Raw genomic sequence first — 27,153 nt, 5'->3', positions numbered from 1 at the left:
TTTATAAGCACAATTCGTTTGTTTTATGTTATTGGACACTAATATGCTATTCAGATGACCACGTTCTTTAGAATCCATTTTCACATTAACCTGACAGGGTCTCTACAGTCTGATGTTTTTTCACATTATTTATGCTTTTTAGTGAGTCTTTTACACTATTTATATTAAATTACAGAATTTAAGGAACCTTAATATTGTGTGCACAGGTACACCTATGTTAATAATGAGTTAGTGGGCAAGAATAGCAGAATTACTGTGCTCTCCTCTTACTAGCCCACAGCACAAATGGGTTTTTCATCTTGTATAATGATTTTCTGAGGAAAGCAAACATTGGCTCTAAAAATCTAGAAAGAGTTTGGTGAACCAACTATACTCTTGAGTCTAGATTTAACCTGAAGTTGGCATTAAAATTTCCAAAAGTTAGTACAAACAGCCATGGCCATTAAAAAAAATTCTTTTGTAATCCTACACCGAGGAGATTTCCCCAGTTGTACGCTCCCTGTTATCACCATCGTGCACTAGCCAGACCTTCAACCATACAGAGCAGTGGTGGGACGAATTATCCAGCTTCTATGATGAGAACATTTCTAAGGTCTCTGAAAATCTGTAAGCCCTGACTAATAGTTGTGTCATCAATGCAAATGACTCCGACGCATTGTCTAGTCCGAGTTGTGAAGATGAGATGCCTGCTTTCGAAGTCTGATCAGTTAACCCTTGAGGTGCTTGTGGATTTGTTGAATTCAATCACATTCAGATCTCCTCTGGACCAGATGTTTCTAGTAGCTTTGAAAGTGGAAGTTCCCCGTTCGGCAAATCCTCTCCTGAACTTCTGTAATAAATCCATCTTGAATGTGACAGTGCCGGAGTGGAAAAAAGCCTTGGTTGTGCCACTACTGAAGAAGCCCAATGCTGACCCTGCCACCTAAGCGTTTTCTGCTCTATATAACTGCTGCCTTTTTGTGTAAAAAGTTTGGAGAAGTTCATCAATATGCATATCTATCAGTTTGTGGAACACCATAATATCGTAGACCCCATACAATCCGGCTTTCACCCTGTGCATGGGACAGAAACCTTTGGTGTCTATCCTGATAGACCTTCAAATGTCGGCAGACAATGGGCACTTGTGGGTTTTGGTGTTGCTTGATCTGTCTGCTGCTTCCGTTTAAGCTTGGGAACTTCTTTTAAATTACGCTGGAGTTGTTTCAGGTTACCCTTGTGACACAAAATTACAGAAAAGTACACGATTATGCATGCTTGCATAATTTAGGGTATTTAAGACAAAAATACCTACTGCAAGAGTACTGGAACAGAGTGAGAAAGGCAGGTGATTCATGTTGGCTGCAAGGATACATTTTAATTGATTGATTGATTTTGTGCTAAGAAAAAAGCGCTAAATGTAGGGTTACGCTCCATGCGTAGGTCCACCTAGTCTCACATCATTTTGCTGTAATTGTGCTCCAGTAAATTATGCAAGTTACGCCCACTCCTACTTTCTATATGGAGTTGCATGACAAACTGCTTTTAAGGCTGGCTAAGACAGGCATTTGGGACTCAGTCTTTCAAAGGGTTACAATTCTATTTGGACAGCAGATATCAGGCTGTTCATCTCCTCTCATTTTGTTTTGGGTTTAAGGTTTGCGGCCGGATGTTCCACAGGGCTCTTATTGAGACCTGCTCCTTTTAACTTGTATGTAACGATCTTCTAGCCTAGCTTATTCAATCATACGCGGACAAATCTATGAACTACGGGACGACACCCAATTACTACTTTCTGTTGACAACATGGTGTCTAACTCCCTGTGCAGTATTCCACATCTGTGTGCTAGCTGTAACCCCCTGTCAGTCTCTTAACTTCTTGAAATGTAATGCAGATAGGATAGAACTCCAGTTTTGCTCTAATGGCTCCCCCACCTCCACCTCCACCATTCCCATGAAATTTTGGTTAACTGCATAAGGTCTCCATCTCACTTCTGCTGACATGTCGTGAGGTTTCCGTTTGGACCACAAGCTGACCTACACTAGCCAGGCCAACTATCCATCTAGAACCTGTTTCTCTCTTATATGGCTGTTACAACAAATCTTGCCCTTTTTCTGGGTTTTTTTTAACCTTTCTCTGCATGACTGTTAGTGATTCAGTCAACTATTCTTATTCACCTAGATTATCGTAATTCTCTGGACCCCGTATCACCGGCAGCGCATTTAAAAGGGTTAACATCTGTCACGGTTGCTCTTAACCGCCTACATTAACTACCTATTATGAAAAGGATCATCTTCAAGCCCTTGTGTGGCATGCATAGGACGTTCAATTGAAAGGGACCCCACTATCTCAGCGGAAGTATATGTACTATACTTCTGAGAACAGGGTGCGCTCTTCCAGTCATCATCCTCAAGTATAAGCAGGTGAGACATTGCTGAGGTCACTCTTTGTCAGCGCTGCTCTTCTTTGGGATTCGCTGCCCCTTTCCTTGTACAAGGTGCATAATCTAATTATATTCCGGAAGCAGATCACCATTAAATGTGTACTCGCCATTACAATAGTTGTAAATAAAACAGACTTACCTGGAGGACCTGGAAGGCGGACTGAATCAAATCTCGATCTTGCCCTTTCCATATAACTTGATTTCCCATCAGCACGTGCCATGCCAATATTCGGAATGCAGAGGATCCCAGAACCTTGAAGAAATGCAAGCAGCATCATGTATTATCCTGTACAAACTTCTTTATAATATGTGTTACACAGGTTTCCCTGCACAGACCGATCCTGCTGTCAGGACTGGTCTTAAAGTGGTTTACTTCTACATTTCAGGCTTAAAAGTATTCTTCTTCAACACAGCCACAAGATAATAAGTGGGAGCTCAGATGGAACCATGCCAAATATTTCTTGCATGTAACTTCCAACCTGAACGATATCAGTACACATCCCCCTTTAGCCTTAATATGGGCGAATCAAAAAATGGGAAAATTGGAATGGCATAGAGGAACTGACAATGCACCAGAGCAATTATCTGTACTGTGCAGGCCGGCTTCTGGGTCAGACATATTCAGCTTGAGGAGAAAGTCCTCTTAGATCATCTCATGATGGGCTTATGTGCAATGTCCCAAACACACCCATCTCATATCTTGAAAATTGTGATTAGATCTTGTGCTGGCATTACTGTATCATTTATATAGCTTTCCATTGCCTGCTGAAACCCTGTAAGACCTTAGGAGCTATTTACTAAGGCATCTTTGAGATTTTATTTTCTTCGGGAACAGAGTGGCCACTCCCGGCGTGGTTCACTTCTAGAGGTCCTTCCAATTAAGGTAGTTTGGGTTTGTCTTCATCTAATCTTTGGCATCTTTTTTGGGCAGTTAGAGTTATGCCAGTTAGTGGGATTCAAAATAAGTGGATGGAATACCTTCTGGGGAGAAGGTGGCAAAAATGTGACTAGCATCCATATCGTTTTGGAGGAGTAGATTATGAGGATTATACAAGATGGGGTTCAGAAATATATGGGGGAGATGAACAAGTCAGGGAAAGTAAGTAATCTTTTAAGACAAAATAAAAAAAATGTTTTCAGTGGAGATGCAGCAGGTCCTGCTGATAAAGGTCATCATTACTCATATATAGACCCAGAACTGGTAAAGGCTGAAAGGTCTAAGGTTGTGGCTCAGTAAATGGGTGTATAAGGTACGTGAGGGTAAAGCGACCTAAAAAGAGCAAATATGAACAACCATTGGAAAAGCAATAGGTCTTGCCTTTGTTTAAGTTAAAGCCATTTGCTTTGCTAATTGTATTGTATTATAGCTATGTATTATTGAGTGTATGTATGTGATATGTTGTGTTTCTATGTTGTTAGAATTGTATTTGTTAGTTGTGTAGTAGGTGAAAGTATAGCGTTAGAAGGAGAAGAGCAGTGTTTAAGATTTGGGAAGGAGAGTGAGTAGGAGAATAGCACGAGGGTTAATGAAGTATAGTGAGGAGGAGAGTAGCATAAGGCAGAAGGTGCGGGGATGAGCAGTATGAGGGAGAAGGAAAAAAGCGTGGAGTAGATTAGCGTTATTTTGAATAAAGGAAAGTGTGGAGAGCAGTATGAGGTATAAGGAAGGATAGAGTAGGAGAAGAGCAGAAGGAGGGACTAAAAAAAAAAGCCCAGAAGAGAAACTGAAATGTAGCACACTGGAATATGCTCCAAGCGTAGAGCAACATAGCATCGGACTCTGGTGCTTTGGATCAAATCACATAATCCCCCCGTACTGGATCAAAATTGTAACTTTACAATGTGAGGTTTGTAGCACTGAATTTAAAGTAAGAAACTGCACTGCTTGTGAGCAATAATGCCATTTTCCAGCCAACAATCTAAGCTGTGGAGCAATGTAGCGAAAGTGAGGAAATTGGTCAAAAACACAGCATGTGCAGGAATGCGGTGCTTAAAGCCCACAAGTGAAACAGAATCTAGAGCCCTGGAATATGCTCTAAGCATAGTGCAACCTAGCATCGGTAGCTGGCGATTGCGATTAAATAACGTAATTTCCCCTTACTAAAACTAAAATGTAGATTTACAATGTTAGCATTGTAGCGCTGAAGTGAAAGAGAGAATTTGCAGAAAAACACAAAGTGCGAGCGCGAATGCCGTGTTTTCAAGCCTGAAATTGAAATCGAAGGGCAGTTTATAATTGTTTGACCGGTGATCTAGTACAATATGGATCGGTGGACCAAAGCCCACCTGCGAGATACTAGCCTAGAGTGCTAAGGCGGATATTTGTAACAAGGTAACAAACACCATCATTTGTGTGCCAATGCTGTGTGATCAAAGTGTGACACACTATGGCACTGGCAACTTGTTATTGTATTAGTAAGGAAAATAAAATCCGCCCTTTAAGTACCATAAACTACCAGGTGTTGCACCACCCGCTAAGCACAAACTCAGCTCCCCTAAAAGAAAGGCAAATTAAATGGCAACATCTATGCGTGAATGCCCTGTGTTCAATGTGACAAATCACGTATTTTGTTTGTGATACACGAAAAAAATAAACCGGACATAACATAAGATACAACCTGAAAACTTGAAGGGCACTAAGGAGAGGCACATGCACAACAGTGAAGAACATGGACGGACTACTAAAACCACATGGGCAAAATATCACAATATGGTTTGGGGACAAAAGCCCGCTGCAGAGCAAGCAATCTAGAGCACGAAAGTGAGTTTTTTCACCCAAATAAAAAAGGCCAATATCTACTCGCAAATGCAATGTGATTTGAAGCGTTGAGCAACAGAAGTCAGCAGCACCGAAGCTCGAGTCTAAAGATAAGAGAGTCGGTCTGTGTTCTGTGTAAGTGCCTCTTCCCTTGAGGGTAATGGCCCGGGCGACCTCTTAACATTTTTGTGTTGGCCCCACCTGCTTGCAGTCCACTCACCTACCAACAGACGTCCTTAAAACTCTCATGGCCCCTGATACAAGAAAAACTAAAAAACATCCCCCGATAGCGGAGGAGGTGCGCAAGTACAGAATGCCCTGTTAGTGCACCCGAATGATGTCACAGATGGTGTGTTTTGCACATGTGCAGATGGTGCTACCACACTGGTGGTATAAATACAAGATATGCTTTTTTACAGCACGTCCTCGGTTTTTTGTTTTTTATTAATCGCATTTGAAATGCGACCACACAGTCTAAAGGTATAGAGAATTGGATAAACCTTATCAAGCGAGGTTCCTCGTCAGGGCTCCGTGGCAGGGAGATGTAATCTGGTTAAACCAGGGGACTGGCATTGTATTACAATTCTGAGTCCCGTGAATGTTTGAGGACATTTCCATTCTGGAAAATACTGGAGTGGAGCCTAAGAGACAGTCACTCGCCTGCGGAGTGCTGCGGTTGGCTGGCCTCTGGGAGTGTAGCAGCTGCATGAGCAGACACATGCAGCGCGAAGGGAGGAGAGCAGTGCCTCCGAGCCAGTGTCAAAGCTGCCTTGCTCTCCCCGTACGCCTCCCATGCCTGCTACAAAATGAGCTCGAGCTGCTGTCGCAAGTGAGCGAGGGAAAGGGAAGCGGGGGTTCAGAAAGCTAACATGGCAAAACAAGTGTGGCCACGAAAAGGAAGAGGGCGGGTAAAGCATAATGAGGAACGTGCCCTGAGCCTCGGACTCCACCCAGAGTGATGGTAATCTTTCCACCTCTGTGTGTGCGGGCACCCGGGGCAGAGAAAAGCAAGGGGCGCTTCCAGCAACTCCACGATGTAAGCCCATGAACAATGAACAGCGCATCTCTGGGGAGTTTGCTTTTGGGTGGGGGGGAAGGGGAGGGAGGAGCTGGTAGGATTTCCAATGAGGAGCCAGCGTTTCCCGTAAACAGAGCTGACAGCACACCCTCCTACGTCACGCAAACAAAGATGGCGTTGGCCTGTCCAGATGGGCGTCCTAAAATTGGACAGGGCGGTAACAAAAAACCCTTTTCCCAATCACGCGCCTGCGTTTAACATAAACGATGATGCAAGCCAATTGAAAACAAGGACGTGACTTAAAGTGCCATTCTGAATATGTATTGATTCCAAGAAGATGTCACAGAGCGAGCAGCGCCTGTGCGCTGCAACGCCAGGCGAGACCTAAAAATCTAGATTGACTATAGGTAAGACTAAAAAGCAGATGTAGTTTGGTTTCCCAAAGGGAAAAGACCATTGTAAGACTGGTGCCAAGCACATAACTAAACCACATTTAAAGAAAAGGCAGAGCATAAGGTGGCTAAAACGAGAAGGTATAATGATACCGCAAAGGATGATCTTACTGAGGAGAGGTTTTATGGTGTGAATACTCCAGATGATGATGATTTCGTTGAGAATGATAACTTGTCTGATGTGGAGGGAAAGTGAAAGACTAGTACAACCAACTAGCACTTGGAGCTTTAGGAGCAGATGATCTGAGACACTGAACAGTAGGGCCCCAACTTCAACACTCAGTACACAATCTGAAACACGCTGGTGATCAATAAAAACGGAAGACAAGATTTGGTCTCTGAAGTAATTTCAAATTAGGAGTTTCGAAAGATGAAGTGGCGGGTTGACAGACACAAGGGAGACTACATCTTGAATTTAAGCCCTTTGTAAGGCAGCGAAAGAAGTGCTAGGTATGGAATGGAAAAAATCTGTACATGTAGTTTGATATAGCAGCAAAAGTCAAATCCGGTTGAATAAACTAGGCTGCTTCAAACAATAATCCAAGTAGTCTAAAGTGTAGTCAAATTAAGATAATGGATTTTTAGATCAAAGGCTACACTCCTTTCTTGCAGAATGTCTCCTTTGAAAGATAGTCCAATGTCTGGAAGATGCCACTCCTGAAAAATCAGCAGAGGGCCACTAAAGTGGAAGCAACACTCTTACAGCTACTGACAGGTGTTGCAGACTCTGTGACCATGTACAGAACACATCCCTCTCACCTACATGAAAAGAGCTTCCGCCCCTCTACAACTTCCAGGTCTCATTTAGTACATCCCCTTTCTAGACATTGAATAATGACTGTTCCTCAGGAAACAGGATAAATTCTAGTGTAGAAAACAAACACTCGGTGGATGCTGGTTCCCCAGACCAGACACAGAGGCTTGGCCTGGACCTGCCACAGAGAACTTCTCATCAAACCTGCAGCACTGCTTGAAGCCACGAACTGCTGGCCAAGGAAGGCAAGTTGTTCTGAACCAACTATAATTGAAATCTTAATTAATAAAAAAATCATGCCACCACCAAGGATGTGACACAAAAAAAATGAAGCAGTACTGCCACAATAAGGAGGCAATGGAAAAGCAAATCCCAGAGCATCTATATGGTGCTGCATGAGTAAGAAGTAGGTATCACAGATGGCAGGGATGCTCGTGCATAAAGTACTCAAGAATACTTTCACAGTGTAAGTGTTCTTTTTTTAGAAGCATTTTCCAGGTGCTACCTGTGTCATAGGTATTTTTCAAAAAGTTAGGAGCAGTACAAGTAGGAAGAAAGAGTAACTACAGTGTGAACCCTGTGATGAGGAATATGCAAACATTTTCCATATAAGCTGGACATGCCCCAAAAATGTTTGCAATTGCTCTACTATTCACACTAATCTGAGTGAAGTTGTAGGCTACCCCGTCCCTACACATGCAATTCTGGGTATTGAACAAGAGAGAGAGCGGAGACCAAGGAGACTCGTCGACTGGTGGCGATGGACTTGGTGACTGAAAAGGAAGACCTCACTTTGCGCCACGGCTGAGTGACTAGTTTACGAGGCCTGTGGATGTCCATTTAAATATCACAAAATATTAGCTCTGTGGTTGGACCCTGGTGGAGGACAGTAGCTGGGAAAGACAAGAGGAATGGGCTTACCAGCATTACTGGTTCTATAATGAGAACTCTAACAAATGCATCATACAATTCTCATAATGTGAAAGTGCTATTTTCAGTTAGTTTTTCAAATGAAGAAAAAATATTTTATTAAAATATAAAAAGTGAATTCCTCAATATTCTACTCTGAAAAGGCATCACGGTTTGCATTTGGGTGGACCAGGGGCCTTCAACTATTTTTTGCAGTGTTTTATTGGGTTTAGTCATACAACATACCACATGCCACATGATACAATACACTTATACACGCTCATGAGGAAGCAATATCTAAACAAGCATTTGCAATGCATAAGGTCTCGCATTAGGAAAGTTTGAGCTATTGGTATTGTAAATGACACATTTTTTATATATGTGTTGGTTTTGAAAATAGCAAAAATAATAGCTTTGTCATTTACAATGCCAATAGTTATAACTTGTGACACCTATAGCATTTGTAATGCAATATGTGTTGTATTCACGTGACTTAGATGTATTGATATTACAAATAACAATAGCTTTGAATTTTTTTAATAATTAATACTTAAATAAAAGTTTTGTAATTTATAATAGCAATAGCTTAAACTTTTGAAAATAACTTTTGTGAAGAATATGTTCAGTGTATTTTATTGTGACGAAAATCCAAGAACAGAAGTGAAATACTAACCTCTTTTTGTGACATTTGTAATAAAGCTTGAAACATTGAGAGATCATATTTGACCCAGTTGTTGTTGAATGGTTGCACAGATTGATGCTGTGGTGGTGCTGAGTGATGTTGTGGTGGCGACTAGTGATGCTGTGGCATTCAATGATCCTGTGGTAGCGCATAGTGATGTTGTTGTGCCCCTTAGTGATGCTGTGGTGGTGCTGAGTGATGCTGTGGTGATGCGATAGATAGAGTGAGTGGGATAGATAGATAGAGTGAGGGCGATAGATAGATAGAGGGAGGGCGATAGATAGGAGTGAGGGCGATAGATAGATAGAGGGAGGGCGATAGGAGTGAGGGCGATAGATAGCTAGACCGATAGATAGAGTGATGGCGATCAGTATCTAAATAAATAGATAGAATGAGGGCGATAGATAGATAGATAGATAGAGTGAGGGCAATAGGTAGATAGATAGATAGAGTGAGGGCGATAGATAGAGTGAGGGCAATAGATAGAGTGAGGCCGATAGATAGAGTGAGGCCGATAGATAGAGTGAGGCCGATAGATGGAGTGAGGCCGATAGATAGAGTGAGGCCGATAGATAGAGTGAGAGCGATAGATAGATAGTGAGGGCAATAGCAAGATAGAGTGAGGGCGATAGATAGAGTGAGGGCGATAGATAGAGTGAGGGCGATAGATAGAGTGAGGGCGATAGATAGAGTGAGGCCGATAGATAGAGTGAGGCCGATAGATAGAGTGAGGCCGATAGATAGAGTGAGGCCGATAGATTGATAGATTGATAGATAGAGTGAGGGCGATTAGATAGATAGAGTGAGGGCGATTAGATAGATAGAGTGAGGCCGATAGATTGATAGATTGATAGATTGATAGATAGAGTGAGGGCGATTAGATAGATAGAGTGAGGGCGATAGATAGATAGAGTTAGGGCGATAGATAGATAGAGTGATGGCGATCAGTATCTAAATAAATAGATAGAATGAGGGCGATAGGTAGATAGATAGATAGCGTGAGGGCGATAGATAGAGTGAGGGCAATAGATAGAGTGAGGGTGTTAGATAGAGTGAGGGTGTTAGATAGAGTGAGGGTGTTAGATAGAGTGAGGGTGTTAGATAGAGTGAGGGTGTTAGATAGAGTGAGGCCGATAGATAGAGTGAGGGCGATAGATAGATAGTGAGGGCAATAGCAAGATAGATAGAGTGAGGGCAATAGCAAGATAGATAGAGTGAGGGCGATAGATAGAGTGAGGGCGATAGATAGAGTGAGGGCGATAGATAGAGTGAGGGCGATAGAGAGAGTGAGGGCGATAGATAGAGTGAGGGCGATAGATAGAGTGAGGGCGATAGATAGAGTGAGGGCGATAGAGTGAGGGCGATAGATAGAGTGAGGGCGATAGATTGATAGATTGATAGATAGAGTGAGGGCGATTAGATAGATAGAGTGAGGGCGATTAGATAGATAGTGGTGTGTGGTTGTGTGTGGTTGTGGTTGTGTGGTTGTGTGTGTGTGTGGTGTGTGTTATGCTTTTTTTGCTATGTTTTGTTATGCTATGCTATGTTTTGTTGTGTTTGGTATGCTATGCTATGTTTTGCTAGGCTATGATATGTTTTGTTTTGTTATGCTATGTTTTGTTTTGTTATGCTGTGTTTTGTTAAGCTATGCTGTGTTTTGTTAAGCTATGCTGTGTTTTGTTAAGCTATGCTATGCTTGGTTAGGCTATGCTATGCTTGGTTAGGCTATGCTATGCTTGGTTAGGCTATGCTCTATGCTTGGTTAGGCTATGCTCTATGCTTGGTTAGGTTATGCTCTATGCTTGGTTAGGTTATGCTCTATGCTTGGTTAGGTTATGCTCTATGCTTGGTTAGGTTATGCTCTATGCTTGGTTAGGTTATGCTCTATTCTTGGTTAGGTTATGCTCTATTCTTGGTTAGGTTATGCGCTATGCTTGGTTAGGTTAGGTTATGCGCTATGCTTGGTTAGGTTATGCGCTATGCTTGGTTAGGTTAGGTTATGCGCTATGCTTGGTTAGGTTAGGTTATGCGCTATGCTTGGTTAGGTTAGGTTATGCGCTATGCTTGGTTAGGTTATGCGCTATGCTTGGTTAGGTTAGGTTATGCGCTATGCTTGGTTAGGTTAGGTTATGCGCTATGCTCGGTTAGGTTAGGTTATGCGCTATGCTTGGTTAGGTTAGGTTATGCGCTATGTTATGCGCTATGGTATGCGCTATGTTATGCGCTATGCGCTATGTTATGCGCTATGCGCTATGTTATGCGCTATGCGCTATGGTATGCGCTATGTTATGCGCTATGTTATGCGCTATGCGCTATGTTATGCGCTATGTTATGCGCTATGCGCTATGCTTTGTTATGCGCTATGTTATGCGCTATGCGCTATGTTGTGCGCTGTGTTATGCGCTATGTTATGCGCTATGTTATGCGCTATGTTATGCGCTATGTTATGCGCTATGTTATGTGCTATGCGCTGCGCTATGTTATGTTATGCGCTATGTTATGCGCTATGCGCTATGTTATGCGCTATGTTATGCGCTATGTTGTGCGCTATGTTATGCGCTATGTTATGCGCTATGCGCTATGCTATGCGCTATGTTATGCGCTATGTTATGCGCTATGCGCTATGCTATGCGCTGCGCTATGTTATGCGCTATGTTATGCGCTATGCGCTATGTTATGCGCTATGCGCTATGTTATGCGCTATGTTAAGCGCTATGTTATGCGCTATGCGCTATGTTATGCGCTATGCGCTATGTTATGCGCTATGCGCTATGTTATGCGCTATGTTATGTGCTATGCGCTGCGCTATGTTATGCGCTATGTTATGTGCTATGCTATGCGCTATGTTATGCGCTATGTTGTGCGCTATGCGCTATGTTGTGCGCTATCCGCTATGTTGTGCGCTATGTTATACGCTATGTTATGCGCTATGTTATGCGCTATGCGCTATGTTATGCGCTATGTTATGTGCTATGTGCTGCGCTATGTTATGCGCTATGTGCTGTGTTATGCGCTATGCGCTATGTTATGCGCTATGTTATGCGCTATGCGCTATGTTATGCGCTATGCGCTATGTTATGCGCTTTGTTATGCGCTATGTTATGCGCTATGTTATGCGCTATGTTATGCGCTATGCTATGCGCTATGCTATGCGCTATGTTATGCGCTATGCTATGCGCTATGTTATGCGCTATCTTGTGCGCTATGTTGTGCGCTATGTTATGCGCTATGCTCTATGCTATGCGCTATGTTATGCGCTATGTTATGTGCTATGCGCTGCGCTATGTTATGCGCTATGCGCTATGTTATGCGCTATGCGTTGTTATGCGCTATGCTATGCGCTATGTTATGCGCTATGCGCTATGTTACGCGCTATGTTATGCGCTATGCGCTATGTTATGCGCTATGCGCTGCGCTTTGTTATGCGCTATGCGCTATGTTATGCGCTATGCTATGCGCTATGCTATGCGCTATGTTATGCGCTATGTTATGCGCTATTATATGCGCTATGTTATGCGCTATGTTGTGCGCTATGTTATGCGCTATGGTATGCGCTATGCGCTATGCTATGCGCTATGTTATGCTCTATGTTATGTGCTATGCGCTACGCTATGTTATGCGCTATGTTATGCGCTATGCGCTATGTTATGTTATGCGCTATGTTATGCGCTATGCGCTATGTTATGCGCTATGTTATGCGCTATGCGCTATGCGTTGTTATGCGCTGTTATGCGCTATGTTATGCGCTATGCGTTATGTTATGCGCTATGTTATGCGCTATGCGCTATGTTATGCGCTATGCTATGCGCTATGTTATGCGCTATGTTATGCGCTATGTTATGCGCTATGTTATGCGCTATGCACTATGTTATGCGCTATGTGTTGCGCTATGTTATGCGCTATGCGCTATGTTATGCGCTATGCGCTATGTTATGCGCTATGTTATGCGTTATGTCATGCGCTATGTCATGCGCTATGTTATGCGCTATGTTATGCGCTATGTTATGCGCTATGCGCTGCGCTATGTTATGCGCTATGTTATGCGCTATGCTATGCGCTATGCTATGCGCTATGTTCTGCGCTATGCGCTATGTTATGCGCTATGTTCTGCGCTATGCGCTATGTTATGCGCTGTTATGCGCTATTATGCGCTATGTGTTGCGCTATGTTATGCGCTATGTTATGCGCTATGTTATGCGCTATGTTATGTGCTATGCTATGCGCTATGCTATGCGCTATGCTATGCGCTATGTTATGCGCTATGTTATGCGCTATGTTATGCGCTATGTTATGCGCTATGCTATGCGCTATGTTATGCGCTATGTTCTGCGCTATGCGCTATGTTATGCGCTGTTATGCGCTATGCGCTATGTGTTGCGCTATGTTATGCGCTATGTTATGCGCTATGTTATGCGCTATGTTATGCGCTATGTTATGCTGTGTTTTGCTATCCTATGCTTTGCTGTGTTTTGCTATCCTATGCTTTGCTGTGTTTTGCTATCCTATGCTTTGCTGTGTTTTGCTATCCTACACTTTGCTGTGTTTTGCTATCCTATGCTTTGCTGTGTTTTGCTATCCTATGCTTTGCTGTGTTTTGCTATCCTATGCTTTGCTGTGTTTTGCTATCCTATCCTATGCTTTGCTGTGTTTTGTTATGCTATGTTTTGTTGTTTTACTATGATATGCTATGTTTTGCTATGCTATGTTTTGTTTTGCTATCCTATGCTTTGTTTTGCTATGTTTTGTTATGTTCTGCTGTTTTGTTGTGTTATGTTATGCCATGCTATGCTTTGTTTTGTTATGCTATTCTATGTTTTGCTATGCTATACTATTCTATATTTTGCTATGCTATGTTTTGTTTTAAGTTATGTTATGCTATGTTTTGCTATGCTATCCTATGCTTTGCTATGTTTTGTTATGTTCTGCTGTTTTGTTCTGCTGTTTTGTTGTGTTATGTTATGCTATGCTATGGTTTGTTTTACTATGCTATGTTTTGTTTTGCTATTCTTTGTTATGTTATGCTATGGTTTGTTTTGTTATGCTATTCTATGTTATGCTATGGTTTGTTTTGTTATGCTATTCTATGTTTTGCTGTGGTATGCTATGTTTTGTTATGTTCTGCTGTTTTGATATGCTATGTTTTGTTATGCTATGTTTTGTTATGCTATGTTTTGTTATGCTATGTTTTGTTATGCTATGATTTGTTATGCTATGTTTTGTTCTGCTATGGTTTGTTGTGTTATGTTATGCTATGTTTTGTTGTTTTACTATGATATGCTGTTTTGCTATGCTATGTTTTGTTTTGCTATCCTATGCTTTGCTATGTTTTGTTATGATCTGCTGTTTTGTTCTGCTGTTTTGTTGTGTTATGCTATGTTTTGTTTTACTATGCTATGTTTTGTTTTGCTATTCTTTGTTATGTTATGCTATGGTTTGTTTTGTTTTACTATGCTATGTTTTGTTTTGCTATTCTTTGTTATGTTATGCTATGGTTTGTTTTGTTATGCTATTCTATGTTTTGCTGTGTTATGCTATGTTTTGTTATGCTATGTTTTGTTATGCTATGATTTGTTATGCTGTTTTGTTAAGCTATGTTTTGTTCTGCTATGTTTTGTGTTATGTTATGCTATGTTTTGTTGTTTTACTATGATATGCTTTATTTTGCTATGCTTTGTTTTGTTATGCTATGGTGTTTTGTTGTGTTTTGTTATGCTATGCTTTGTTGTGTTTTGCTATGCTATGTTTTGTTGTGTTTTGCTATCCTATGCTTTGTTTTGTTATGCTGTGCTTTTGCTATCCTATGCTTTTGTTTGTTATGTTATGCTATGCTATGCTGTGTTTCGTTATGCTATGCTATGTTTTGTTATGCTATGCTGGTAAGGGTATGTGAGGGTGTGTGTGTGAGTGTGTGTGAGGGTGAGTGAGGGGGGTGAGGGAGGGTGAGGGGGTGTGAGGGTGAGGGGGTGTGAGGGTGAGGGGGTGTGAGGGTGAGGGGGTGTGAGGGGGTGTGAGGGTGTGTGAGGGTGGGTGAGGGTGTGTGAGGGTGGGTGAGGGTGTGTGAGGGTGTGTGAGGGGTGTGAGGGTGAGAGTGTGTGAGGGTGAGTGTGTGAGGGTGAGTGTGTGAGGGTGAGTGTGTGAGGGTGAGTGTGCGAGGGTGAGTGTGTGTGAGGGTGAGAGTGTGTGAGGGTGAGGGGGTGTGAGGGTGAGGGGGTGTGAGGGGTGTGAGGGTGAGGCAGTGTGAGGGTGAGGCAGTGTGAGGGTGAGGCAGTGTGAGGGTGAGGGGGTGTGGGGGTGAGTGAGGGTGAGGGGGTGTGAAGGTGAGGGGGTGTGAAGGTGAGGGGGTGTGAGGGGGTGAGGGGGTGTGAGGGGGTGTGAGGGTGTGAGGGGGTGTGAGGGGGTGAGGGGGTGAGAGGGTGTGTGAGGGTGAGAGGGTGTGTGAGGGTGAGGGTGTGTGAGTGAGGGGGTGTGAGGGTGAGGAGGTGTGTGAGGGGTCAGGGGGTGTGAGGGGGTGAGGGTGAGTGAGGGGGGTGAGGGCATGAGGGTGAGTGTCTCCAATGAATGTCGCTGCTTCGCCTTCTTTGAAAATGTTCAGTGCTGCAAATAGAGCATGCCGCCCTAATTATCACAGCATGAGGCCCCAAAGTGATAATAATCACAGCATGCAGAGAGGCCCCACGCTGCTGGAGCACTCAACTGTGCATTAATTATAGTTGAGTGCTCCAGCAGCCTGAGGCACCTGTTGACATGCTGTGATAAGTGGGTCTCATGCTGTGATAATTGTTGCGGTGCCTGAGGAAGTGGAGACTCCTGCTGGGATAATTGGTCTTGTGGGCCTCAGGAAGTAGAGTTTCATGCTGGGATAATTGGTCTGGCGGCGCTTGCAGTGCCTGACGTCCAACAAACTTGCACAAGCTGCTCAACCTTGAAGCGCGTTCACAGACCTGGGTCGGCTCGTGCCCAGGTCTGTATCGGGCTCGTTCACAGCTGTTACTCCCTTGACAGGGATGAAGGCGGCTATAAGTCTCGTTGGCGGCAGCGCTTCGCATTGCATTTCTTTGGGAATTGCATTTTTTAGGTCTCGGCAACGAGAACTATTGTCGCCGAGTAAGCTCGCAAGGGAGTACAGAGCGGTGCACGAGCCGACCAGGGTCTGTGGACGCGCACACACAAAGGCAGGCAGGCAGGCACACACCAGACACACACAGACAGACACACGCACGCACACACACACACACACACACCCTCCCTCTCTGCCCACTCCCTCTCTGCCGCCCCCCCCCCGCCCTCTACCCCCACTCACCAGGCTCTTTCCCTCTGCAGTGGGTCAGTCACGGCAGCAGGCAGGCTCGGTGTCTTCTCCGGCGATCTTCAGCTGATGTGCACGCTCACGCTGCGTCTCCTGCGCGCCCACCACGCTGTTTCGCGCCCGTTGATCCTCAGCTTGTGATTACTACTCCTTCTAACCCGGATTCTAAATTACTATTTCTTGGTTCTCTAACTCCACTCTGTTGATTCGTAACAAACTGATATTCAGCACATTTCACAGTCTCGCTTTTGCTTCTCATAAATACAATAAGATTATTTTAAGCAATGTCTACCCTTCTTTTGGTTCTGTGCCTATTATGCTTCAGACTATAGAGTTTTAGAAAGTGTGGTGGAAGATTCCATGATATCAGTGGTGTGCACAGTGCAGAGTAGTGAGTGCAGAGTAGTGAGTGCAGAGTAGTGAGTGCAGAGTAGTGAGTGCAGAGTAGTGAGTGCAGAGGAGTGAGTGCGCAGAGTAGTGAGTGCGCAGAGTAGTGAGTGCGCAGAGTAGTGAGTGCGCAGAGTAGTGAGTGCGCAGAGTAGTGAGTGCAGAGTAGTGAGTAGTGAGTGCAGAGTAGTGAGTGCAGACTAGTGAGTAGTGAGTGCAGACTAGTGAGTAGTGAGTGCAGAGTAGTGAGTGCAGAGTAGTGAGTAGTGAGTGCAGAGTAGTGAGTGCAGAGTGCAGAGTAGTGAGTGCAGAGTAGTGAGTGCAGAGTAGTGAGTGCAGAGTAGTGAGTGCAGAGTAGTGAGTAGTGAGTGCAGAGTAGTGAGTAGTGAGTGCAGAGTGCAGAGTAGTGAGTAGTGAGTGCAGAGTAGTGAGTGCAGATTAGTGAGTAGTGAGTGCAGAGTAGTGAGTAGTGAGTGCAGAGTAGTGAGTGCAGAGTAGTGAGTAGTGAGTGCAGAGTAGTGAGTGAAGAGTGCGGAGTAGTGAGTGCAGAGTAGTGAGTAGTGAGTGCAGAGTAGTGAGTAGTGAGTGCAGAGTAGTGAGTAGTGAGTGCAGAGTAGTGAGTAGTGAGTAGTGAGTGCAGAGTAGTGAGTAGTGAGTGCAGAGTGCAGAGTAGTGAGTGCAGAGTAGTGAGTGCAGATTAGTGAGTAGTGAGTGCAGAGTAGTGAGTGCAGATTAGTGAGTAGTGAGTGCAGAGTAGTGAGTGCAGATTAGTGAGTAGTGAGTGCAGAGTAGTGAGTGCAGAGTAGTGAGTGCAGAGTAGTGAGTGCAGAGTAGTGAGTGCAGAGTAGTGAGTGCAGAGTGCAGAGTAGTGAGTAGTGAGTGCAGAGTAGTGAGTAGTGAGTGGTGAGTAGTGAATGCACAGTAGTGAGTGCAGAGTAGTGAGTAGTGAGTGCAGAGTAGTGAGTAGTGAGTGCAGAGTAGTGAGTAGTGAGTGCAGAGTGCAGAGTAGTGAGTGCAGAGTGCAGAGTAGTGAGTGCAGAGTGCAGAGTAGTGAGTGCAGAGTGCAGAGTAGTGAGTGCAGAGTGCAGAGTAGTGAGTGCAGAGTAGTGAGTGCAGAGTAGTGAGTGCAGAGTAGTGAGTGCAGAGTAGTGAGTGCAGAGTAGTGAGTGCAGTGCAGGTATGTGCAGGTATGTGCAGTGCAGTGCAGGTATGTGCAGTGCAGTGCAGGTATGTGCAGTGCAGTGCAGGTATGTGCAGTGCAGTGCAGGTATGTGCAGTGCAGTGCAGGTATGTGCAGTGCAGTGCAGGTGAGTGCAGTGCAGGTGAGTGCAGTGCAGTGCAGGTGAGTGCAGTGCAGGTGACTGCAGTGCAGTGCAGTGCAGGCGAGTGCAGTGCAGTGCAGGCGAGTGCAGTGCAGGCAAGTGCAGGCGAGTGCAGTGCAGGCGAGTGCAGTGCAGTGCAGTGTAGTGGAGTGTAGTGGAGTGCAGTGGAGTGCAGTGCAGGTATGTGCAGTGCAGTGCAGGTATGTGCAGTGCAGTGCAGGTATGTGCAGTGCAGTGCAGGTATGTGCAGTGCAGGTATGTGCAGTGCAGTGCAGGTATGTGCAGTGCAGGTATGTGCAGTGCAGTGCAGGTATGTGCAGTGCAGTGCAGGTATGTGCAGTGCAGTGCAGGTATGTGCAGTGCAGTGCAGGTATGTGCAGTGCAGTGCAGGTGAGTGCAGTGCAGGTGAGTGCAGTGCAGGTGAGTGCAGTGCAGTGCAGGTGAGTGCAGTGCAGGTGAGTGCAGTGCAGTGCAGGCGAGTGGAGTGCAGTGCAGGTGAGTGCAGTGGAGTGGAGTGTAGTGGAGTGCAGTGGAGTGCAGTGCAGTGCAGGTGAGTGCAGTGCAGTGCAGGTGAGTGCAGTGCAGTGCAGGTGAGTGCAGTGCAGGTGAGTGCAGTGCAGGTGAGTGCAGTGCAGGTGAGTGCAGTGCAGGTGAGTGCAGTGCAGGGCAGTGCAGGTGAGTGCAGTGCAGGTGAGTGCAGTGCAGTGCAGGTGAGTGCAGTGCCGGTGAGTGCAGTGCCGGTGAGTGCAGTGCAGTGCAGGTGAGTGCAGTGCGTGCAGTGCAGTGCAGGTGAGTGCAGTGCGTGCAGTGCAGTGAGTGCAGTGCAGGTGAGTGCAGTGCAGTGCAGGTGAGTGCAGTGCAGTGCAGGTGAGTGCAGTGCAGGTGAGTGCAGTGCAGGTGAGTGCAGTGCAGGTGAGTGCAGTGCAGGTGAGTGCAGTGCAGTGCAGGTGAGTGCAGTGCAGGTGAGTGCAGGTGAGTGCAGTGCAGGTGAGTGCAGTGCAGTGCAGTGCAGGTGAGTGCAGTGCAGTGCAGGTGAGTGCAGTGCAGGTGAGTGCAGTGCAGTGCAGTGCAGGTGAGTGCAGTGCAGTGCAGGTGAGTGCAGTGCAGGTGAGTGCAGGTGAGTGCAGTGCAGTGCAGGTGAGTGCAGTGCAGGTGAGTGCAGTGCAGGTGAGTGCAGTGCAGTGCAGGTGAGTGCAGTGCAATGCAGGTGAGTGCAGTGCAGTGCAGGTGAGTGCAGTGCAGGCGAGTGCAGTGCAGGCGAGTGCAGTGCGTGCAGTGCAGTGCAGTGCAGGTGAGTGCAGTGCAGGTGAGTGCAGTGCAGTGCAGGTGAGTGCAGTGCAGGTGAGTGCAGTGCAGGTGAGTGCAGTGCAATGCAGGTCAGTGCAGTGCAGTGCAGTGCAGGTGAGTGCAGTGCAGGCGAGTGCAGTGCAGGCGAGTGCAGTGTAGGTGAGTGCAGTGCAGGTGAGTGCAGTGCAGTGCAGGTGAGTGCAGTGCAGTGCAGTGCAGGTGAGTGCAGTGCAGTGCAGGTGAGTGCAGTGCAGGTGAGTGCAGTGCAGGTGAGTGCAGTGCAGGTGAGTGCAGTGCAGTGCAGGTGAGTGCAGTGCAGTGCAGGTGAGTGCAGTGCAGTGCAGTGCAGGTGAGTGCAGTGCAGTGCAGTGCAGGTGAGTGCAGGTGAGTGCAGTGCAGGTGAGTGCAGTGCAGGTGAGTGCAGGTGAGTGCAGTGCAGGTGAGTGCAGTGCAGGTGAGTGCAGTGCAGGTGAGTGCAGTGCAGGTGAGTGCAGTGCAGGTGAGTGCAGTGCAGGTGAGTGCAGTTGAGTGCAGTGCAGTGCAGGTGAGTGCAGTTGAGTGCAGTGCAGATGAGTGCAGTGCTGGTGAGTGCAGTTGAGTGCAGAGTGGTGTGTATTGACAATGTAAATGACAATGCCATTTATTTATGATTTAAAGAAAAAAAAATGTCATGAGCAATGCCAATAGCTCTACCTTTAATGATGCCGAGACCATTGCATTGTAAATGCTTGTTTTAGATAGCAGTTGCCAGAGTTCTAAATCTTCTTCCAGTTTTTCATCCTGCCTTATTTTCATTCTGAGCTCCTCTGCTACACACCATTTCCCTCTGTCTTTTCTTCAGCTGGTGTCCATAGTGGCTCGCAGGCTCAGCCAGTGACTTTCCAAATGCTTCCTCGCTACCAGAAGTGTAAAATGTGTACATTTCTGCTTCCTTTTGTTTTTATATTTACTCGCACCCATTCCCAGTAGGCAAACAAGTGAACTGTTGTGCAGATCTAAAGGGAACCCTGCCCCATAGCAGTCAGCTATCTGTATCCATTATGTGTGAACCGGCGGGCAATCCAATGTCAAGAGGAAATATGTAGCTGCCATCCGGTGATTTGGGGCAGTTCTGGTAGGTGAGGTCTATCTCATGTAGCATCGCAAGAGTACCATATGTCCGGCGAATAAAATTAAACTGCGTTAATCGAATTCTATCATTGCTAGTGATTGTGTAAATCAATGCCAGGGTTTTCAAACATTGATTATCAGTGAACACTTGATCACAGTCTACCTCCCATTTCACTTTCAATTTAATTAGGGATTTTCGAATGTTAGCTCTCAGGGCTGAGTACATCTATGTTATGACTTCTCTGCCACTACCTGCTTGGAGTAAAGGTCCATTAACTTAAAAACATAAAGCAGATACCTGGAGAGCAGTATAATTCTCTTGTCTGCACTGCTGGTTCATGCTTGATTAAGGGCTTTAGCTCAGACTTCCAGGACTGTTCTCAGAAATCTCTTGAAGCACAAACTTCCAAAAACAGCGAAAGCCAGAAAGTATCTTGGCTGCAGTGTTGGTTCATGAGAATTTTTATCGGTCTTAGAATCAGAATCATGTGCCCCGCCTTCTTTGGTGTTTGGGAAGAATATGAAACCTTTATAGAGAATAAACTGGAAATGTTGCCTTAGGATAAGGAATTATTAAAGTTTTGAGATATCGTACAAGCCTTTGAAGAATGTCTGGTCCTACAGACAAGAAGTTATAAAGGTTTCCTGATGTCATGTGACATTCAAGCCATTTGGTGACTCTAGAGAAGATGTCCATGTTAGAGATTATTTTGACAGTGAGGTAATTTTTTTATTGATTTAAACCCCTTTCTTATACTAGAAATAAAGAGTCACCCCTTGGTGGGCGCTCTTTTGGATTGCTGGCATCTCACCTATGGAACTCTTTGCCGCTGGCCCTGCGGGGAGCCACTAGCTTGCTGGTTTTTAGGAAAGGCCTTAAAACGTGGCTTTTTACCCAGTAGCCGTTCTCTCTTGAATTCTTGGCTTACTGCTCTTTTAGTCTTTCTTTTGGTGTTATGTTATTATGGTGCAGCTTCTTCGCCTTCTCCAATAAAAGCGCCGGGACACTCTTTTTGAGTAGCCGTGCGCTATAAAAATGAACTAATAACATAACATAACATAACATAACCCTTTCCATGCTGATGACGGAACCGCTCCGTCATCAGCTGCGGTTGGGCTGTGCTGATGACGGAGCGGTTCCGTCATGGCCCGGCCGCCCGCCTGCGCGGCGCGTTCTATTGAGCGGGCGGGGCCATGACAGAACCGCTCCGTCATGAGCACAGCCCAACCGCGGCTGATGACGGAGCGGTTCCGTCATCAGCATGCGGCCGCCGCCCCGCCCCCTTAGCGCTGCTGCGGAATAGCCGCCGCAGCGATGCGGTTAAGCGGAATGTCTGAACTTGAACTTTCTTCCTACTGTTAATTTCTAACTCCTCCTAATCTTTTTATTTTAAATAAAACAGCAACCTTCCGTATTCATTTCTACCCAGATTTCGGCTCCATTTTTACTACCCAGTGCTAGTGTTCATATACCCTTCCTACTTTACACCTTATTCAGCTCTTACATACTCATTTAGTCTATCCTATCACCTTCTTATCCTCACAATATATTTAACATCTCCCTATTAATTTAACCTGTTTAGAGAAGCATTTTGATCCTGAGGTAACATTCGTTTATTCAAAAAACGAAAACACATGCAAGGCTCCTTCAATTTAAATTGCATTTAAGTATATTCTAAGTGAACACTACCCACAGATTTTAAAGCCTGCTGTCTTACCTGCCTCATGTGCCGCAGTGACCTGAACACTGCCTGTCGGCTTGGTGTGACGTTCCAACTGCAGTCAGAGAGAAGCGAGGCATCAGTTGGGGATTTAGTAAGTTCTCTCCCTTCCACCACATCTGGTGCAGCATGAGGTTTTCCTTCGTCTCCTTCTTGGGCTTCCCAAGCCTCAGATTCTTCCTCCAAGTCTGAAGTACAATAAAAAATATAGTAGTAAAGTATACAATAGATATATATATATATATATATATATATATATATATATATATATATATATATATTCATCATTTACCCTAGATGTGTCAGTGAGCAGTGTAATAGACACTGGCTTATCTTGAGTAGGAGGCCATTGTTTATGCAATGTCAAGTCATCAGACATTCTTCTCAGTAGTTTTAGATAGCTTTATAAGTGTGCCTCCTATCAGCCTTATAAGGTTATGCTTGTGTGACCGTTCAAATTCAATCATTCACTCCAACAAGGACGCAGCAGACAGGAAGGTAAATGTTGATAAGGTTGCTGATGGAAATTTGGGGTGTTACACTGTGCGCTATAATCAAACTCTGTGGAGTTGGTGTGAGGACTACCAACGTGAGTCATTCAAACATATATTATGCACATGCCCTGCAAATCGGATATAGGTACTGGCTAAAATGAATCTTTATTTGAAGAGGGGTACACACATACAGAAGCGCTGTGAATGAGTCCCTCCAAGCAACTGACTATAGATTAACTGCATGCTTTGTAAACTTTCTTGACTGCGCGGCGAATAAGCTTTCCACTCAATAGGTTGAACTTGTCCATCCTGGACACATAGCCTGTTAAGCTTGTTATTGGACAATTACTTTGCCAATATTTTATGATAATAACATGATGATTGAAAATGTCAGCCCCACATCACGCTCGAAATCTAATTATTTGCTCATATGAAATATCGAAAAACTATCGCAAGTTATAATTAAACCCCTTTTAATGATTGAAGTTTTTATAAACAGTTTGTTTCGGTATAGTGTGAACAGGAATTATGTGAACGAATTACCCCTATGCGATTGAATGCACTGGTGTTTAATAACTGATCATTAAATAAATATCTCAATATTAATATTGTTGTATCTGTTATATTAAAAGTTTTAATTTATAAAGCCTTTTTAAATAAAAAGGCTATTAAAGTAGATTTTTTTCCCGTTTTTCTCTGCCCTAGGTAATTAGTATCATTGTGTTTAACCTACACTCTAAGAGTCGCAATTACTTCCCTGTGAAGTAGAGTAAAGACTGCTTTCGGGGTAATTTGGCTTATCTATTGTTTGGTTGATGTCTCTCTCTCTTTTTTGCTTTTTTAACTGACTGCTCTTCTGTCCCTTTGTTGACCCTTACAAAAATGCCCTCCGGACTCACCCCCCCAAATTCTTCTCACTCTCACAGGTAGTTGCGCCCCGTGTTAGGAGAGAATTTCATCAAAGACTTCGTATTCTGGATCAGGGTGGACTCCTCCCTGTGACTATAACATTATAGAATTATGTGACTGCCCCCACTTTCTTAATGAGCTTCCTATTTTGGAATTCCCAAGGAGTTTAATCAATTGCTGCAGTTTCTTGATTGCTCCGTTTGCAGGTCTCACAGACATCTTTCAAAGGGGTTCTTTTCAGGTCCTGTTGAACTCCAATCCAATCTTCCTCTTGGATTAGGAAGTATTTTGCGCTCTCCTATCTGTATTTCTCCTGCCCTTAACACGATGGCTAGCTTGAAATCATTTGTACCATGATGCACTTGCCCAACGTAGCATGGAACATATAAGGCACCTCCGAAGCAAAGAAAGCCTGGAAAACATAACACTAGTCAATCAAAAATATCACTCGGGCAAATCTCTTGATTTTAAAACCTAAAGCAGCAAAAGGGCCGTCATTAAGAAGCAGGACCAATGTCTGACCTGTAAACACCATATGTACCAAATACTGCTTTAACAAACCTTTACAATGGTGTTAAAAATGAATCAAGTCTGTATAATTTAGTACTAGCACAGACCGCCTTGCACGTCTTTTGTAAATAATTTTCCTTCTGTTTTGTCTTAAAAATTGCTAGTCACGGGCTGTGCCCACTTGATATTTACACTGATTTGTTGAGCTAATTTTAAAAGATTTTTTGGAAAATAATAAATTGTGTCCGGCTGGACAAAGGACATTCATGATATTCGGTGTATGTCTATTGTTGTTTGATTCTTAAAACTAGGGACCACTGTTCCTTAAAATAGATTACTGCCCAAGGTCCCTTGTATAATTCCTTCGGGTTTTCCCTTGTTCTTAGTAGCAGTAACACCTCTCTAGCTCATCTACAGAAGACCAAAATGTTAGAGTTAAACATTCTTTCAACAGAATTTGCCCCTTACCCATGTCACAAAACCTGTGCTCAAATAATTTAGACACTGTCCTTTACCAAAACGTAAAACCTTAGGGACTCCTGAGTGTCCTTATCAGCTTGGCAGGTTCGCTTTGCTCCCTCCAATCATACCTTGGAGGATTGTCTGCCCCTTACCACCACATTTCCATTGAATACACTTTTCACTATTAAAGATAGTTATCCTTTTGGGCCATGTTCTATAAAAACTGCAAATATTGCCACCCTCATCGTTGCACTGATTCAATCATAGCGCTTTGCATTTCTAAGCTGGCCATACTAAACTACATATTACTACCAAACACTGCATCTGATTCTGGTGTCTTTTCTTTTTATTCGCCAATCTCCTCACTCCCCATTCTAGCCAAAATAATAGAAAGGGTGGTCAATTAAAAACGTGATTCCTTCCAGGAGCACTACTCTCTTCATCTCGGACTGTTGCCTAGCTCACGGAATGGAATGTGTGCTCATTCATCATGGCCACTACATTCTGTGAATCACACTGAATGAGGGTCAAGACCATCTAATCTCAGGATATGTTGTCAGTTTTCAAGACTATCTCCAATCCATTCATTTCTACTGCATCGCCTGGCTGGATATTAAAGTAAGGGAATGTGACCTGGACTGGCTGCAACCCTTTTTACATGAACGTACAAAGTCTGTGTCTATCCCACCTAACGATTGAGCAGAAAAACACTTATGTGAAGTCCTGCAATGTTCTGTCTGAGCCCAGTACATTGTACTAGTCTAGGTAATACTGCTGGCTAACCTGTTATACTATCTAAGCAACACACAGGCTAACCTGATCAAATCCTTTGGTTTCCAGGTTTAATGTTATGCCAATAATTCACACATTCGTGTTCAGCTTGACAGAGGCAGTCACCACTAAAGACAATTTTCTGAATTGCTTTATTGAGTTTGTCGAGTGTATGAATTGAAATTCATTCAAATTAAACACTGATAAATAAGGTATTCTCATTCTAGATGCAAATACCTTCTTATGATCTGAAACTTGGTTGCCAGCTTTGATGGGTACTGCCAGGGCCAGCTTTAGTGTCGGTGGTGCAAGGTGCAACAATCTTTTCCTCCTTCTCCACGGGTTCTCTCCAGAGCCCTTTCTCACATACATTTAATTTGTTTTATAGCATTACCATACTACTGTAGGGTGTCGGAGCACTTTCATCACACACACCTTATATAGAGACAATGAATCATGCGTGAGTAAATCAGTCTATATGAAATGTTACACGAGACAATGAGGATTAGAAGGTGTAGGAATCACGTCATCAATACTAGTAGGTAGTAAATATTTAAATGTATTTGGTCTGGAGAAGCACAAACACACGATTTGAAACGTACCACAATAGTTGAGGTTAGCTTTACTAAGAAGACTGTATTTCTACCCAAACAAACCCTTTTTAACAATAGGATTAGTAAGGACTCGGGGAAGGAAGCATTGGCAACGCCAACAGGTCTAATCTATGGAAGAGCTACTGAACAAATTGAGGGAGCGTCGTATTATCCAAAATATGTTTGACAAATTCCACAATGTGGGTTCCAAAAGTATCTTTTTTATTGAAGTTCATGAAGAAATGGCGACATCTTTTCATCACATTCAGTTTCTAATTGCAAACATAAGTGCAATCAAACAGCCAACGCGTTTCGTTTTGAAATGGACATCATCAGGGCTCAAAAAGTTTTTTAAATCTGTATTACTGCAATTTTGCCCTTTTGGGTTCTCTTCTTAGTCCTCTCCAGCCTCAGATATCTCACTACTAGAAGCTCTGCAATTTGCTGTTTCAATTTATCAACTTTTCTATTGGCATTCTTAATCAAAATGGTGATCATATTAATAGATGAGGCATATATATTTTCTTCCCAGTCCTTTAATAAATCCTCATCGAGGTCATCGAACGTAGGAAATATTAATATTCGAAGGCCTCTAGGAATTCTTTTAAGTTCCAAGTAATTCTGTAATGTCACCCCATCCCCCCACTTAGAGAGTTCTGATTTTTTAAGTTTCTCCAGTTTGATGAATTTGTCTCTCAAGCTATTGGCAGGTGTATCTTTTTTGCCCGAAGTACCTGGCATTTTACTTATTTTAAACATCTCTGCCGCCAGTTTCTCTCTGTCATCTTCCATTTGTTATAAAACACTGATTATTAACAAATTACCATATGTTATTCCCGTGCTACACACCCCTTAGAAACCAACAGATTTAGAAAAAACGGTACGGGTGAAGGCACAAGCACAGAGAATAAACCTACATTTTTAACATTTATTTTACAAATTTGATGTAGTCCAGAGCTCAGCACCTCAAAAGGATCTACCGTTAAGACCCCACCTACTCCAAAGAATCACTGAACAAATAGAGGGAGCGTCGTATTATCCAAAATATGTTTGACAAGTTCCATAATGTCGGTTCCAAAAGTATCTCTTTTATTGGAGTTCATGAAGAAATGGCGACATCTTTTCACCACATTCAGTTTCTAATTCCAAACATAAGTGCAATCAAACAGCCAACGCGTTTCGTCCTGAAATGGACATCATCAGGGCTCAAAATGTTTTTTAAATCTGTATTACTGCAATTTTGCCCTTTTTGGTTCTCTTCTTAGTCCTCTCCAGCCTCAGATATCTC

General features: G+C 43.9%; 1 protein-coding gene across 3 annotated transcripts in view; it reads right to left on the bottom strand.

Moving 5' to 3' along the window:
- FLCN (folliculin) overlaps nt 1-27,153 on the bottom strand; it is a 205,488-nt gene that overhangs the window by 107,660 nt on the left and 70,675 nt on the right. For all 3 annotated transcript variants that reach the window (XM_078665222.1, XM_078665221.1, XM_078665223.1), the window contains exons 7-8: nt 22,124-22,314; nt 2,560-2,673 (exon numbers count right to left, since the gene is read on the bottom strand). In XM_078665222.1, coding sequence (XP_078521348.1) covers nt 2,560-2,673; nt 22,124-22,314 — 305 coding nt within the window. The remainder of the gene's footprint in view (nt 1-2,559; nt 2,674-22,123; nt 22,315-27,153) is intronic.

Source organism: Lissotriton helveticus, chromosome 10, assembly GCF_964261635.1.
Source record: "Lissotriton helveticus chromosome 10, aLisHel1.1, whole genome shotgun sequence".
NCBI lineage: Eukaryota > Metazoa > Chordata > Amphibia > Caudata > Salamandridae > Lissotriton > Lissotriton helveticus.
The sequence above is the reverse complement of the archived record's forward strand: the minus strand, read 5'-3'. Positions and strand labels throughout refer to the sequence as shown.